This window comes from Xiphophorus hellerii, chromosome 6 (assembly GCF_003331165.1).
Source record: "Xiphophorus hellerii strain 12219 chromosome 6, Xiphophorus_hellerii-4.1, whole genome shotgun sequence".
Lineage (NCBI taxonomy): Eukaryota > Metazoa > Chordata > Actinopteri > Cyprinodontiformes > Poeciliidae > Xiphophorus > Xiphophorus hellerii.
The window spans coordinates 16,835,846-16,853,697 of NC_045677.1; the positions used below are offsets into that span (position 1 = coordinate 16,835,846).

Below are 17,852 nucleotides of genomic sequence, written 5' to 3' on the forward strand. Positions count from 1 at the left end.
TTTAAATAGTGTGACTTGTCATTTTAAGGTATTTAAAAGCCTTAACTTTTAGGCATTTGAATGTACTTTTTAAATTTATTTTTCCTTTGGGACTAATGGAGTACTTTTGAATTATGTAATACATTTTATGCATACTAATGCTAATTTCCAAAAAGCAACTTGCAAACTAATTGCATACTCCATTAATGCCAATATTGATGAGTGGCATAAACCTAATGACCTAGATTTAATATTTGCATCACTAAAGGAGTAAAAATACTTGAACCAGTGAATTACTGATTCTAATTGAAAAATTAAGTGAGGAATCTTTCAGAAAGGTGTCTTTATTATGGCATGTCTGATTTTGACAAATGTGAACACTTGACCCAGCAGAATAGAGTAAATGGGCTTTGACTAAAATAACATTTAAAAGGATAACTTGGGATATTTATTATCAATAAACATTGATAAATGTTACCAACTAAGGAGGGTATTAACACACTGGCATTAGACATTGCTTGCATTTCAAAGAATTATTCACTGAGTTAAACCTGAGGCATTCCAGAGATGTGGTAGGGGACAATTACAACACATCAGGTGTCAATGATTTAAAACAAGGCTTTAATATATTTTTGTTATAGTTCTTAATCCCCAGTTCAATGTTATAAATGGGAGGTTAAATTATTTGCTATAAATAATACCTTGCAAAATTAATCTTACCACTTGTTCCAGATTTTGCTTGTTGCAACCACTGAGCAAAAACTTCAATGTACAGCATTTAGATTTTATGTGAAAACAGTGCATAGTTAAGTGGAGGAAATAGTGCAAATATTTAGTTTATGTTTTTACAAGTAATGTGAAAATTGTGACATGCATTTGCATTTAGCATAAATCCAGTGCAACCACCCCCATGGAGAACTGATGGTGGCAGTGTCATGCTGTAGGGAATGTGCTTTTCAGCAGGGACATGGAACCTGATCAGAGTTGCTGGGTCAAGATGAGTGAATCTAAGTACAGAGAAGTCTGGAAGAAGTTCTTTCAGAGGGGGGTTTGAATGAAAAACATAAATTGTTTTGCTTCTCTATCAAAATTATGTATAACTTTGTGTTGATCCATAGCATAAATTGCCATATTAATTTTAATTCAGGGGATGTGTGAATACTGTTTCAATACACTGCAAGAACTAGTTTGTCAAAGTTACTTGTCTCTCATGCTCTGCAAGATAGTAAAGCATTATGAACTATAAGTCTTTAACCCTAGCAAATTACAACAGGTCAAAATTGTGTGTTCCAAATGGAAGATCATTTCATTTCCCAGCCTGAAAATTTTAGCTCATACAATAAATTCATTAGTTAAACAGAACAGTGGAACAATAAAAGTGAACAAATGTAATAATCTCTGGATATTTTTAACTACTCTGAAATTAACTACGAGGCTTTTTAATCTTATTTGGTGGCACAGAAAACGGGCTTAAAAGTGGTGTTTTTATCATGTTTCTTCAGCTAAGCAAGTTATACAAATGCGCCAAAACAAACTAAAAAAACTACTTTGAAATTGTGCTTCAGACTTTTAACAGTTTTTTTCTTGCTGAATTTGGAGGATAATAAAAAAAAAATCCTCTCCACTAGATGGCAACAAATACAACAAGATGAGAGCGTATCTGAGAAGAGGCCTTGTGAAATGGCGTCCTGATGAGATGGTGCCGAAGTAGTTTCACTCGCCACCACTAGTCGCCACCACTAGTCGCAAGTAACAAGACACACAACCAAGTTTATTTTAGCCATGGATTGGAATGTTAATTATTTGCAATACAATGAAATAAACAGGCTGTTTTTGTTGAATTATTCGAAAATATGGGTGCGTTTTTTGAACAGTTAAATAGCAGTTCACTGAAGGCAAATTATGCTTTCATTTTAATTACAAACAAGGTTCACGCAACAAGTAAAGAAAACTATAGCATACAACTACCTCAGGCTAATGCCAAACATTTATAGGAGCTATGTTTACACCTCCCCTCAGTTCACCGCCCTGCTCAACTGAAACGGAACAAAGGAATTATGGGAAACGTATTTCTTGCATCTTTTTCCTCAGTAGAACTCTTATTGTGGCGAACACGTTTCCCAGAATTCCCTGCGTTGTTATTAGCGACCCCATCTTGTGCCCTCCTCATGAATATATATCAGCCAGTATTTGCGTAGGAGGTCTGCCGACGTTCATTTCATATTCTAGCACTGTATTTTGGGACGCACGGTACAGTCACGTCTCCGCCCCGATCTGCCCCCTTAGCGCCCTGCCTCTTCCCAGCGAATTTAATCGGGTAAAATGTTTTTTTGGAACCGCGGAGAGCACTTCGACAGGGAAAAGACGGCGAGAAGTGAATGACAACTAAGGGCATAACTCGGCAACGCCGCCTATTTGGCGGACATTTATCACGTTGGGGACATTTTAAGGCTTTTAAATGTAGGGGGTTTCAGGAATAACCCACTGCGCACCGCTATTTATTGAGAGTGGAGGGTACTTTTCTCTGACAGAGATGGAAAGTGTGCAGGCTGTCGCCGAGGATGCGCCGTCAGATGGAGGCGCGACCAAGTTAATGAAGAAGCCCGGCGGGCCGTCTGTCGCCCGGGGGACTCCAGCGGATGATGGCGGTAGACGGTCGGCACCCTCCCGCGCTGAGACTAAGAACGGGAATAGCCTATCTCATTCCGCCTCCATGCCGGCGACTAGTGCGTCAAACCGGGCCGTGGCGTCTAATGGCCGGGGCTCGTCCAGTAACTCCAGCTCCCTCCTGTTGAGACGGCGGCGCTTGAAGAGGAACCTCTCCGCCGCAGCTGCAGCAACAACTACCGCCGCCAGCTCAGCTGTCACTGCGAAGATGAGCTCGGCCCTGTCCTCCGCGTCCCTTCACACCCGGAGCCTGGACAGGAAGACTCTGCTGAAGCACCGCCTGAACCTGCAGCTGCAGCCAGCGGATCGCGAGTGGGTGAGAGCGGATTTGCACCGGGGCTGCATTCACGTACACGATAGGCTGACGTCCTCATATCCCAGGCCAGTCCTTTGCACTATGGACAACACAGCCGGCGAGGTGGCGCTCCGTTTGAGTAAACTCTGCAGCAAGTCGAGCTCGAGCTCGGTGATGCGCATATTTTGTAAAGATACCTCCAAGACTGACCAAAATGGCAACTGCAATGTGAAGTGTGAATTTAATGACGATTCCTTTCATGTGAAAGACGGGTCACTAAGAAAGTGCAACCAGCAGACTTCCTTAGGATCTGCAGAAGTGAGTGGGCACCCCGGTGACAGATTGAGGCTGCTGCTTATGGAGAATGCAGATGACAGGCAAAAGCAACAGGAAGTTGATGGGAAACTTTTCACCCCCGAATCAGAGTCACAGGATAACATAACCTGCTCGCTGTCAGACCTGAACTCCAATATGGATATCCATAATGACGACGATTCGGAGCATAGGAATGGCGTGGACAGCTACGGATTAAACTCTGGCTCAGATGTGGAGAGCAGTGCGTTTGATGACCTGAGCTCAGGGGCCCGCCTCAGTGAGCACAGAGACTCCCTGAGTGATGACATGATCCTGGGAACAGAAGCATCCATCCTCAGCCCCTCATTTGACAGTGCCACAGAGGGCCACGACATGTATGGAAGTTCCTCAGACGAGCTGGAGCTCGACTGTCCAGTGTCTGGCTCAGGCATTGACCACAGTAATGGCATCTCAGCTATCACTGCGAGCTACACGCAGTGCAGCATGGGACATTTAAATGACATGACGAAAAACGTGGGCCCTGACAGCAGACTGAACTCACACAGTTTGGGCAGCCTGCCACCCAGCAGTAGTGCCGGCTCATTGTCAAGATTCTGCTCCACAGATATTACACCTGGCAATCAAGATTGTGGTCAAGATGCTGTGAAACAGGAGCCAACAACACTCCAAAATGGAGATTGTAGTGATACCAGCCCCACACTGTATGTTCAGCTGCATGGTGAAGCTGTGAGGAGGCTTAGTCCAGATGAGAGGCCTCTGCAGATCCAGAATGATTTTCTGTTTAAGCTTGGATTTAAGGACCCTTGGAGAGTTCAAGAGGAAGGACTCAACACAGAAATTGGCTCCCTGTTACGTTTTTATGCAGGTAAATTTTTCATATTGTGTTTCTGCTCACACCAAAACCTGTTGATGATGCATTTTTATTATGGTGATTAATTATGTTACTTTAGATTAGAGATGCACTGGTCAAGTTTTTGGTAGCTAATGCTGATTTTCATTCTTGTTTGTTGTTTGGTGTAGAAATTTGACTTTCTGGTTTAAATTATTTCTTATTAAATTATCATAATGACTACAAAGTTTATAAAAGGGCTACAGTTTCCTTCTTGGAGGCAGGAGTTTTGAATCAAACAGGAAATGAAGGAATTACAAGATTCACAGTTTATTCATCAAAGCTTATGTACCTAACCTTTATCTGATTTGTATTAAAACTCGAAAGTGCATCAAAATGCACACGCTTGGCTTTTGGTGGGAGATGGATGCACAGAATAAAAAATCAAAAATCACATTGTTCAGTAACTGACTTGATGATTACTGATCAGAGAATGGGAGAAATTGTCCATTTCCAATACTGGGATGACTAATTGCTGCATCTCTGCTTTGGATGGATGTTATTTAATATTTCCTATTCTGACTTTGTTTGCTGTTTGGTCACAATGTTACAAGTGGGATTGTGATGCAGAGGTTGTTAGCACTTGTCTAAATCTTCCTTGCCTCAGGAACTTCCTCTGATCAATCAACGTATTTATTTTTCGTTTCTTCCGGCTTTAACTGTCTTTGTTGGCCTGAAGCAGCCCACTTTGCTCCCGTGAACATGCATGACACTGCCACAAAGGCATTCAGCACAACTTATGGTGTGCAGACATAAGGGGCCCTTTCCGGCTTTTGGCCCATTATCATCCAAATGAAAAGCCTGAATGCCTTTGTGGTTGGATGGAGAATAGCGGTGGGAGCGGTATGGCCTGGGTGGACCATAAGCCCCCTCTGTGGACTCTGTGAATTTAAGTCATTGAGATGCTGCGCAATGCCTGTCCTATTGGCATCCAGCACAACTACTGTCACACTTACTGCCTGCCAAGCTGAGTTAACATGCTGCTCCTCCGAAGCTCAGGAAGCCCCCTTTTTCTTCACCAGTATTGCTACGGTTGTTGGAAGAGGAGCTGGGGGTGGCTGAAATGTGCGTCTGGTAAAGATGTTTGATGAGCAATTGTTGGCACTAAAGTTTGACATATTGAAAGCTCCTGTAAGCTAAAAATGGCCTCAAGTTTTTGAGTTCGCAATCACACACACTCAACAACCTGTGGTGATCCTTAAACTCCCTTGCTGGTGTGCAGGATTGATTTAATTAGGATGACATTATATGATTGGCTGTATAAAAATTCATGGAAGTTAACTGGGATGTGCATTAAAAAAAAATGTCTCAGATGAAGCATACATGAGCCTGTGTAGGGAGATAAAACGATGCAGTGGGCCAAAGATGCCTTGATGCTCTTAAGGTAACTCTACATCCCATGTGAGACAGCTCAACAGCGGTCACTTGAGATAGCCTCCAGCTCTCCTACCCTCGACAGCACCACTCAAAACCCAGGCTGCTCATTCTGCAAGTGACCTAACTCCCAAGCACATATGTGAAAGGACAATGACTAGGACTCTCAGGCACACAAGCTTGTCCTGCTTTGAGAAAGAAGGACTGATGCCCTTATGACATGTCTGTTGGCTCCTTGACCATTTCTTTATGCAGCTGAAGCATGTGAGGAATGTACGCTGGCTTCTCTAGAATGTTAGGCACGTCTGCTGAGCAGGAAGTGGAGGAAGGGGATTTTGGAGGCGGGGATGCATGAGGGTGATAGTGTGCAGACACATGTTGAGCTTGTTTTGAATGGTTGTTCAAAACAGATAGGGGAAAATACGACTGACCTCGGCTGACAGCAAGGCCGGTCCCCTGTCACTCCAGAGGCCTTTTTTTTTTCTCTCTCTGCATGGCCGTTCACTCTGAGCGACCTTTGATACAAGAAGTCCAACATACAAACCATGCATAATTAGCTAGTTGCTGAACAACAGTGTAATGCAAATTTTATTGGTACACAAATACATTTAATAGAAAGGCAGTATGCTTTGTTGTGGTGCTAATATGAGTGACACATGAGGTACTCCGCATGATTAGGCTTGGAGTACTAAGATATAAAGAGCCTGTTAAATGGAACAGTTGCCATGGTGCATTATGCCAAATTGTCTGGACAATGCAAAGATCGGTTTGACTTGGAAGAGGTCAGGGCATGCTTCGAGTGAACCAATTCTGCAGAGGCCAGATGAGAAAACACACTTTGCCCCTCATACACACACTCATGCACACACATGTATAGAAGGACGACTAGATCAAAGGGCCGCTGTCCTCTTTGGCAGGCCGATGAGGGATCCTTTCAGAACTGCCCACAGAGGAGTCTCTTGTAATGCCTGGTCAGCTTTATTAGAGAAGAAAGAAGTAAGAAAAAAAATCCGTCATAAGAAAGATTGGCTGAAAAAAAAAAAGAAACTAAAAGTTAATTAGTTCATGCAAATTATGTTCCAGACAAGTCCACAATTTGACAACTATATAAAGTCTGGCTTTTCTGGAGATTTGATGTCTGTTCTCTTTTTATTTTTTTACAGTTCCGGTTTAATTGCCCATATGTGTAAAAACATGCAGTAGATAATGATTTCACCAAGTATTGAGAGTATCTCCTGCTTAGGTTGGTGTTTTCACCCACCATGAATGAGATTTTTAAATACAAAATATTTCTTAGATGTTTTGAAAACAGTGCTTTTCCTGAAAAGAGTAATTAAAACCTCATAAATTTCTTGACCTAGAAACCTATTTGTGTACTGTTTACCAACTACTTTAAGCTTGGCATGAAAAATGATTCTTGCAGAACAAAGTGGTAACGCACAGTGGGTCTGCTCATGATGATTCTTCCGTCATGAGAAATATGTGCACTAGGACCTACATATAGCACTCGACCATAATATAACACCCATTATAACCGTAAAGCTTGGTTTCTCAAAACAACATTTATAGTGCATTACTTTTTTATTACATCAAAAATTCATTGCCAATGTTCTTGACTTGAAATAAGTAATATTTTAATGCTTGTTGGCTCACTGTTATTGAATTTCTTACTCAGCAAATCCCGACAATATCTCGAGTTTATTACTTTGAGCTCAAGCCAAACTCCACAGCAAACATTTCCAGGAGTATGTGGGTTAACTCCGAATGCATTTTATTTTAATTTACAAGTTTAATGTTTTTATGAATCTGAACATTAAATGACTGTCAATTTATTTACTCAAAGAAGCAAGGAGAAGCCTCACACTTACAATAAGCCTCATTTACTTCCTTATGACTTTCTTTATCACTAGAAACCTGTTTAGAGTTTACATTTTGATATCAGATCGCTAGAAGCTTTAATAAGTGCGCAGCTCCAAGATGATGCTTAGTTTAAAAACACAAATTTTGTTTCCTTTGTTCAGATTAAAATACTAATTCAAAAGAGAAATTTTGTAAAATGCAAAAAACATTTTCTCAGTGTAGCTGAGAGAGATAGATGCCATATGGCCTCATAAATAAAAGTCAATATTCCATTTCTCAGCATGTTGTTGTTTTCAAAAACAGTCGTCATGAAACTTACTTGTGCAGATCGTTCTGAAATCTCAGCTGTGAACTCCATATTTGCCTTGTTGCCTCTGGGAATGTCTGAGGATGCAGCAGCCAGTGGCGTGATGACTTAAAACGTCTCTGCAGGGTTTAAAGGCTTAATGAAGCTCCCAGCTTTCTCCAGCAGGCTCTGTGGCAGCTATTAAGTGAAGAACCAGTCTCTCTGTCTTGTCTGTGCTACGTCGCTCCTTTTGTACAGTCAGCGCGCCAGATTGCTCCCACACTCGCACTTTTTGCACTTCTATGAAAATAATTTTCAAATTTCCAACAACAAGCTGTAGAGTCTTTTTTTTTTGTTGTCATTTCCATTTGTTCTTTGAAGGCTGCTGTCCATTGTGTTAATATCCCCTCATTTTGTTTTGTTCGTTTGTATTTTGGTATGTTGAAATAATCTATTATAAAGTCAGATGTTCGGGTGTCATTTTCTCTTAGATTTATTACATTTGAATAATCATTTATCCCCCTGTATGTGAAGAAATCTGCAAATATCACGTGCAGAATTAAGGCTCCCTAATTCATACCTTTAATTATGCTTGCTAGGGCATGCTGTGGTGGCGTAGGGGATAGCGCGACCCACGTTTGGAGGCCTTGAGTCCTCGACGCGGCCATCGCTGGTTCGATTCCCGGACCCGGCAATATTTGCCGCATGTCTTCCCCCTTCTCCCTTTGCTGTCAGTCTACTTTCATATAAGGGACACTAGAGCCCACAAAAGACCCCCTGGAGGGGAGAAAAAAATAATAATTATGCTTGCTAAAAGTATTTTTAAATGGCCTTTTGCAGGTATTATGTAATTATGGCATAAGATTTCACACGTTTCAGAGCTCAAGTTTATTTCTCATGTCATTTAGCCTCAGAAAAAGCAAGCACAGTAAACAAAATGTTTTTCTTGTATTTTACCCCTTAGGATGTTAGATGTTCAAGTCTGTGGGACCTATTTTCACTTTTTATTGTAGCAAAGCTAAATCGAAGTAATTCATTTTTCAAACTGAGATTCATTGGCCTTGGGTCATTTTCTGTGAAGAACATAAATCTGAAAAAAAATTGATGACCACCCACTATACACCCTCCCTAAACATTTACATTACTTTCAGGGTGTTTGGGTCCACCAGACCCAGAGCTGATAAAAGTGTGTCTCTTTATGCTGTGCTTCTTTCTAGGCCTGTTGTTTGTGTGTGGGCTTGTGTGCGTGTGTCTTTTAGTGTGTGTGTGGGAGGAAGAAGTGAAAGGGGGGGGGGTCCTCTGGGTTTATATGTGTGCTTGTGTGTACTACATATAGAGGACCATTTTCACCAACAAAGGGAGGTAATTCGTGGAAACTGAGGACATTTTTCTGATCTTTATTTCGTTCAATTGTACTGCGCTCTACTAGTTAGGTTTGAGGTACAGTGAGAAAAAAGTTTTGGTAAAGGTTAGGATTAGGAATATACTTGCAATGGTTAGAGTTAGGAAAATGTCCAAGTTTGGCATTCAATAGCTTGTCATAAAGCCTTGCAGATAAATTGCAAGATAAAAATAAATGTGAATTCATATTGAATAGAAATTTATTTTTAAAATGTATATGTTTTTGTCATAAAACAAACATGAACAAGTAGTACATTTTTTTGTAAGTTAAAAAGCAAAAAGATCAACCATATATGCTGTTTCTTTGGATGGAATTGGAGTGAAATGAACATGGTTTTGTATTTTAATGTAAAAAGCCTTTTTTTATGTTGAATTTGAACTGTAAAGTGCAGACACCAGTGGCTGTGTAAACAAAATATGAACACCTTACAAGGGTTAAGACTGTTTTTTATGCAAGTTGGTCAAATCAACCTGAATCTTCAACTGGATCTGTGCATCAGCTGAGTCAGACTTTGAGAGGATAGCATTTTCAGCTCCTGGGTGTTAAAGCTAACAGAACTGGGGTTTTTTTTATATAGATTGCCTTCATGGCCGACACTCCATCCCCTCTCTACTTTCAGACCAAATCTTCCTCCCTCTCTCAATTTCTCTCATGATCGATCCACCTCCCCCTCCTCTCGCTATCTTTTCTTGCATCTCCTCCTCCCTCACACCATCTGACAAATTCCATTTATCTTCCCATATCTCTGTTTTCCTCTATATTATTGCCTTCCATTCCAAGATCTGCTGGTCGCCCTCATAAATGCCTTTAAAAGCATTCATGAAAGAACTTGACCAAACACAGCTACTGTACCAGGAGGTTGTAAATTGTCTCTTAGTTGTGGGATGGTATGACCCTGGTCTCCACCTGCTTACACAAAAATGTACAACAAAAAATCATATGTAATTATATAAGAAAAGCAACCATTTCTTTTACTGTTAAAATAATATACAATTGTTCCATGAGTTTATAATTTCTGGAAGTTCTTTATTTTGATTTAGATAAATAGTATAAAAATGCAATACAAACAAGCTAAATGTAGCAGTATACACAGAGTATAGCGATTTGGTAATTGCTGATTTATTTTTCAAGATACCTTCATAGTTAGCCTGCCTGCACCCTGTTGCTTTACAGCCACTTTTAGTTTTTTTGATTTGAGGTATTTCGCTAATTACATCATATGTCATGATGTACATTAATTACAACAAAAATGTAATGTCGAATAAATGAGTAACCATTTAAAAAGTGGCATCCAGTGCAGTAATACACAAATCACAACATTAAGTTTTCTGCATTGTTCATGCACTTTGCAGAGTAACTTTACCAGTTAATACAATACCAGCAGAATATTGTGTTTATGTGGTGCAAACCTGCATGGAAATTCATCACATGAGAAACTTCAACAAGTACGGTACTATAACGAGATTCTTGGCAATTTAAATTTTCAAGATGATCATCATTCACAGTTTGCTTCATCCTCAGCTTGCACATTACTAGGGCATGTGGCTTGTCAGAATAAGATTCTTGCTCGTATACAAAGCTGACGTGCTTGCAGGTTGATTGTTCCTTCTGTATAAGTTGTTTTCCTCTAAAAAAAAAAAAAAAAGAAGAAGAAAGTCCTTTAGACCAGATGAGATTGCTTCAGAATCCACGTTGGAATCTCTCCATCGCTTTCTAGCCAGCTTTTTAAAGACCTTGACTTCTTGTGAAACCCTTTGCAAGTTCCTCATTTTATTGTATAGTGTTATTTATATATGTATATATAATTACACATTTATTCTTAAAAATAAATTGGCAAAAATAAGTTGGCAGAAACAGAAGGGGAAATGATTTAACTAAAGTCCTCCTTTCTTTGCTCTTAGCAACCGAATCTAGGCTAAACAATGTCAGGACTAAGCAGGCACCTCTTAGACATAGAACTAGGAAAATTAGCTGTAAGGGGAAACGGCTTCTTTGGCCTTGTGGTAGAATCCTGACCTCTCAGCTGTCTTCCAAGCTGCCCTTGCCAACTGCTCCCCAAAATCCTCACATGGTTGAACTTGTTGTTGCCCATCAGCAAAGCCATTGAAAAGGATCCCTCCATGGGGAAGACCGACTGTTCTCGACCTGAGCACCAGCCGCAGTTTGGACTGCATGCATGAGGGAGGATTAGAGGCATGCCAGCAGGGGCTCACTATCCCCGGCTTTGATCAGCAACAGCACAGCCTAATACCAGACAACATCTGCACCTCTCTGCATTAAAGAGGCCCAAAAATTCCGATTAGGGAACATGAGGCCCGCATGCCTGCTAGTGTACAGGACAGAAGTGTGTCACTTCCTGGATGGGAGGTTTTTAAATACCACCACTCCACTGGTGCTAATGCTGATTTGTTTTACAAAGCCAGGGTCTCTAGAGAGGGGTTTTTGCCCTGTTGCTTCTTAGCATTTCATTTTGTCTAACATTCCCTGATCAAAAGCAAAAAAACAAACACACAAAAAAAAAAAAAACTGTATTTGCACTGTTTTGGTCCGCTAAATTAAATATTTAGTCATCAGAGCCAAAAAGAAAAAAAAAAAAAAAGACCTTTCAGAAACAAAAGACAAATTATTTTTTTGAGTAAACAATGATTGTTACTGAAGTGTGAGGAGACTGACGCCAACTTTATGTTTGCATCATCAGGATACAGCAAGATTAACTGTTTGGGTGGAGCTTGGGCTATGTTCCTAATATAAGAGGACATAGTTGTTAGTATGAACTGACCTAGTTTAAAGCTCATCTGTACTTCTCAGAAAATGCTGAAGTACAAGTCTAATGCTTCCTCATTGGCAGGTGAGTCTAAGATAAAAGGTTTAAAAGGAGCTGCCATGATACAGCCATATGCAAATTTACATATTTTACAGCTGCAGAGACCTTCAGCTCACTTTGCATTTTACAGATAAATTCACATCATTCTATTTTCTTCACCTTTAATGTGCAACGTTTTTTTGATTAACTCTCAATAGAGAATTTCTTAATATCCACTAAAATGTGGCGGAAGGCAGAGGTGATAACAGAAAATGCTCTGCATTGAAAAATTGTTTTTATAAAACATGTTCTGCAAGACCATGAAGCAGTTGCTTAAAGCTGTGAGTGATATGCTTGTGGTTGTCATGTTGAACCCAGACTCAATTAGCATGCCATAATTTTCTAATGCTTTTTTTGTGTTACCATTAGGTAAGTGTTTTTGGCAGCTATGTTCTCTAAATGATTACACAAAGAAGTAATGTGCCAGGTTTCGGGGTTTCACATCATGTATTAAAAAATTACAAGTCAGCCTGTCTGCGCAGGCTGCAACAAGTCTGCACTTGGGATTGACTTGAAAACAGAACATGATATTCAATAACTTTTTCAAATATTTGGAAATATTTGCTGAATATATTAATATATTACCAGAATGTTTTTTATGTTTTCGAGCAAGTGCATCTTTCTTTCAGTCAGCTGTCGGGCAGTGTGTAGCAACATAATGGGAGATGGGGGGGCTTATATCAGTTACTTTATGCTCCATTCTGCTAGAGGAAAGTCAGGCTGTTCCTAAACTTTATCAACTCTTATAGTAAAAGGATTTTAAACCAAAACTGACAGGTTATTATTTGACATTAGAATTGGTCACATGTTGAGAGTCAGAAAGTGGCCTTTGACTCTTCTGTAATACTTTCATAACTTATAACTTGCATAAATTACATTCTTGGATTCATCAGGTAACAGAACTTATTATAACATTTAGATTTTGTATCAGCTTGTTATTATTAGAAAAACAGTCATCCTTTTGAAGGTTTAACAGTTTGTCATTAAAGTATACCTTTTCTAAAACTTTGTAAGTTAGTCTGTAAATTTAAAGACTTTTAAAACACTAAATTTATGTAAACAAGGTAAGAATATAAGCAAGGCTGTTATATTATATTAAATGGCACTAGTGTTACTTCAGTGTGTCTGATTTCTGGAGAAGTAAGTTTCAGCCAAAATATACTGAGAAGAAAGCACTCCCACTGGTCTCAATCATTAACGTGGAAATTGTCTCCTGTGGCAGCAGTTTGATAATTACCCAAGTTCTGGAAAAAAAAAAAAAAACTGTGACAGGCACCTTTTGTACCAGGAAGTATCCTGTCACTTTCCGTCATCACGTGCTTTTCCTTGTACAAGCTTGTCTTGCATGGCCCAGCCTTCAACTGCAGCTTCTGTTTTTGTTTTTTAAATTGTTTATTTAAATTTTTCTTTTCTTGCATTGCTTACTGCTTGCCCATCTGGTTGAAAGCGTTCGCTCTTTAGTTTTCTCACTGTCACTCCCTTTAACTCTTACACCCCCCTCTAAGCTTCCACTGCCCGCACCCCCCCCTCCCCCCCTCCACTTCTCCCTCAGTGCCACTTTGTTCACATGGCCCCTGCATGTGACACAAAGCTGTGCCAGAACACCCCGGATGCCCGTCTCAGCCCTCCGCTGTTCCAGGCCTTGTTAAATTTTAAACAAAACAAAAGGGAAGGGAAAAAGGGAGAAAGAAAAGAAGGAGAAAAGTGAGCACGTGGGGTTGGGGGAATGTGCAGCAACATCACAAACTCATTCATTACTCGCTCTGTCCTCCATGCATCATCAGGCAAGCCCGGCACTTTGATTCTTGTGCTCTCCTGCTCTCCCTCCTTGCTCTGTGAATGTCCTGCTTCTGCTTCTGGTTGCTTCTGAATGTGGCCTTAACCTCAGATCTGGGGTCTGATTACTTCCAGGCTTGTCCTCTGGTGGTATTTAAGAGCTTTTGCAATGGCTGCTTCTTTCCCATAATAGCCACATGCACACATTAAAATCTAAAATTTCACATATATATGAAAGAAGTTTACTTTAGTTTTTTAAAATATTGGGTATTCTCATACTCTCATTACCGGTAACTTTTTCACTGTCAGAGAAATAATTTTGTATGGCTGCCTTCTGCATCCTCAAATGTCTTCTGCATCAGACATTTGGCATGTCAGAGGATAATTGAAAACACACAGACTACAATGGAAAAGGAGTGTGTGAAGCCTTACCAGCCTCTAGAACCACCTTGAAGTTTTTTGGATAAATTTATTAGTCAATATCATTGTGAAGGAATTTTGGCCCACTTTTCCCTTCAGCACTGCTGAACAAAAAAAAATTGTTTTTGCACAACTCTCTTAACATCCTGCCACAGCATTTCACTCAAGTTAGCATCTTGACTTTGACTGGGCACCTAGATTTCTTTCATTGTCAGCTACACTTGACAGTTAACAGTTGGTTTGGGGTGTTTGCATTAATATGCTGTGTACAGACTTCTCAACTTTGGTCTCATCTTTCCAAAAGCCATTGTTCAATATGTTTTAGCTTTTTCAAATGCATGTATGCAAGCCTGCTAGTCATGCTAACATCATAGTTTGTGTGAGATAAAGGTTCATCATGGTAGCCCTTCTAAAAACTCCCTTTTTCTTAGGTGTGCAGTAATAAACTTTAACATCTGACATTCTTACGGAGGTCTGTGAAGTCTGAAGTAAAACTTTTTGGATTTTTGGAAATTCTCATTGCCTTACACAGCCATGATATTTGGGTTAATAAGCTGAGACGTTCTGTCTTAGGAAGACTGGCTAACGTATAAGTAATGTTTCTCACTATAAAATTGTTACTTTCTAAAATTTGCTTTTTAATCATTCCCAGATTGTTTGGCAAACATGACTTCTCTAAGGCTCCTTGCTGATGTCTTTCCATCTTGGCATTATACTGGTGATAATGTGTGCTGATGATCAGATAATCAGGTGTTGGTAAGAAACACCGACTGCAACCCGCCCCTCTTTAAACATGAATTGAGGAGGAAGGCTGAACTCAGTTTTTAGTTCTTAATCCTGAACAACAATATATACAAACCTTACCAAATAATGTACTTAATGTATCTGATGTTGAGGCTAATCAACCAGGGGATACAATTTCTATCATTGTGATCACACATACATGTTGCAATGGAACCTTCCTGGTATTATGCTTTGTGCTGACATGCGTTATTTCAGCAACAGTTTTCCTTAATGGGAAAAACATACAGTATATATTATATAGTTATGGTATAATTATGGATCTGTTTAAAGTATTGCTATTTAGCTATGATAAGGACAATAATGGTAAATATAATTAAATTATTTATTGCTTTTATGACCTACAGTTAATCATGACAATCTTACAAAGAGGACTTCAGCTTGTGGAGTTCTGATATGAAATGGCACAAATGTTTCATGCTCATATCCTCTTATGTGAGTAAAACAAGTTCAGACAGGAGCCTGAAGCAGGCTGCAACATTCTGTTTATCCCACCAGTCAAACACACGCACATGCACGCCCACCAACACACACACAAACACACCCCCTTCTGATTTTACAGTACAGTGGTTTCTTTCTCATGCCAGCGCTATTCTAGTTCTGCATCTATGAAAATGTTGCTGCTGCGTACTTAAATGGGTCCCCCTGCTAAGGAAACTGTCTGCTCTGTGATTTGTTGCACATACTCAGTGCACACTGAAGACATAAAATCACATTTGTAATGGTGATTATCACTATGCCGCACACAATTATTTTATGATTTACTATAATAATGCTGCCCTACAAAATTGGGATAAAAAAATGTACATCAGTAAAAATAAAACTTGTTAAAGTTTGTTTTCCATATTTTAACAGATATTAAAATGAAACAGGAAAGTCTTTTTCATTTTGATGGCTAATCTCACATTGTTTCCACTTTTGATGTACTTGTGACCCCATTGTTTCTGTGTATTTATTAAAGCCTTAGATTTTGAGTTATTGTTGCATCAGCTTTGCTGACAGAGTTATGCATGCTTAGGCCCAGTTTTGATCGCAAAAAGAGTAAGGAGATGGCACTTTTGTGGGAGAGCAGCAGTTTAATAAGCGTGGGTGTAACTTCTGACATTATTTGTGTCTCAGGTTGTCAGACCTGATGCACCCATAATTAGGAGTTTTGAAAAGGATGTCAATAATTTTAGCCTGAATTCCTTTTAGTTTTAAGTTTTACAGATTAGGATCTTGGGATCGGGAGCTGGAATGTCTAACTGTCCAAAAATGATCAAGTGTGTCAATTACTGGTATCAGAAAAACAAGAATAAAAAAATAAAATTGTCATGTCTGTCTGTGTGATACAACTTTGACAATTAGATTATGTGCATCAGTTCATCTCATTTTTGACCTTTTTAAGTGATCTTCTAACTCACATTTCCATCGGCCTTTAGGCAACTCGTTCATTAGGTTATTTAATTAACAATATTCAGAAGAGCCTAATGGAGGTTCCTGCTGTATTATAGAGGATAATTATGATCATCATTTTTGCTTCCCAGATAGCTTAATTCTTCTCCTTAACAAGATCTGTTTTTACTACCACTTTTGTACAAGAGGATAGACTTTGGACCTCTGACCATCTTAATATTTTGACAACAGGAGGAATGATAAAGCCTATGGTAAAAAGGACAAAAAGAAGGCTTTATAATGCCTATTTTCTTATTTGTTTCAACAGCAAACATTTTTATGAGGAGGACAAAGCCTGCCATAAGTGTGAATAAATACAGATATAAGCAAATTACTATGCCAGTAAAATAAACAAAAATAATAATTTCTATAACTTTAAACTTTAATCATGTAATGTCAAATTGAAATTAAAGTTTTAATTTATATTGTCATTTTGGCTCAAATTTTCCCTTTTTTTGGGATCATTCATCAGCGTATGTTTTAACCCACTTATTCATGCAGAGTCATGGGAGACTGCTGCTCAACAGCAGCGGCCTTTCGGCAGCAGAACCGGTACAATGGGGCCAGGTTGCAGATTATCACGGCTGGGTGATAATTGTTTAAAATTAAATCTCCCAACTTTTTCATACCAGATATGATTTATGATTTTAATCATTTTTTTCTCTCTCTCTTAAGAAGACATTCCAAATGACACAAAGTATTTTCTAAAACCTACTTTTATTTCAATTATCCATTCTGGAAGTTGACATGGAGTTCAATTATTACAAGCTATAAAACATTCATGTAAAAACAGATAATATGCTAATATCACTGTGAATTATAGAAACTCAAGGACCACAGACTGGGATGCAAAAAGGACCTCAGGCTGGGATTCAGACTCAGACTCCCCTTGCTGCATGGCAACAGTGATTACAACCCAGCCCGCATACCTAGGTGGGCCCCATATGGGATAAAAGAGGACAAACAATATGGGTCCCATAAGGTTTTGTCCATGGTGGCCCTACATGAAGAACCTAATGGAGGCCCAGAAAGAAAATCTATCTGGGCTCACCAATGTAGGTCCCAGTAAGGATATAGCCTACCCAGTGTTCTTGGTGGGCTCATAATTCAACCAACTCAAAAATCAGAGTGATGGGTTGATGTGTTTATGGACCAAAATTGGGGCAAGTTGTTAGACTGAGTGTTTGGATCTCATTCAACACTCATGTATTTGGTATTTGAGAGCATTTACATAAAATAACATGAAATATAGAGGTAGCACCACTTCCACACCATTTTTATCACCTATTTATTTTGATAACGTTTAACCCTCTTATTCCGTCCCTCCAGCACCTTCCACATATAAGAATATGTCACAAAGTGAAGCACTTTGTGAGATTAAAATATGGCTAGAAAACATGAAATAATATATATATTTTTTAAAGTATACAAAGACTTTTAAAGCTAAGTCAATGTAAATGGTAGATAATGGCATCATATTTTACAAGTTTT

At 39.3% G+C, this 17,852-nt stretch overlaps 1 protein-coding gene and 1 long non-coding RNA gene across 2 annotated transcripts in view; one reads left to right on the top strand and one right to left on the bottom strand.

Moving 5' to 3' along the window:
- Positions 1-2,203: 2,203 nt before the first annotated feature.
- phlpp1 (PH domain and leucine rich repeat protein phosphatase 1) overlaps positions 2,204-17,852 on the top strand; it is a 53,066-nt gene continuing 37,417 nt past the window's right edge. The window contains exon 1 of the mRNA XM_032565591.1: positions 2,204-4,121. Within this exon, the coding sequence (XP_032421482.1) occupies positions 2,513-4,121 (1,609 nt within the window). The 5' untranslated portion in view covers positions 2,204-2,512. The remainder of the gene's footprint in view (positions 4,122-17,852) is intronic.
- Positions 5,377-8,190, bottom strand: LOC116721701 (uncharacterized). Its single transcript, XR_004339665.1, has 2 exons — positions 7,699-8,190; positions 5,377-6,495 (listed from the first exon to the last, which is right to left on the bottom strand). It is a non-coding gene; the product is annotated as an uncharacterized LOC116721701 (long non-coding RNA).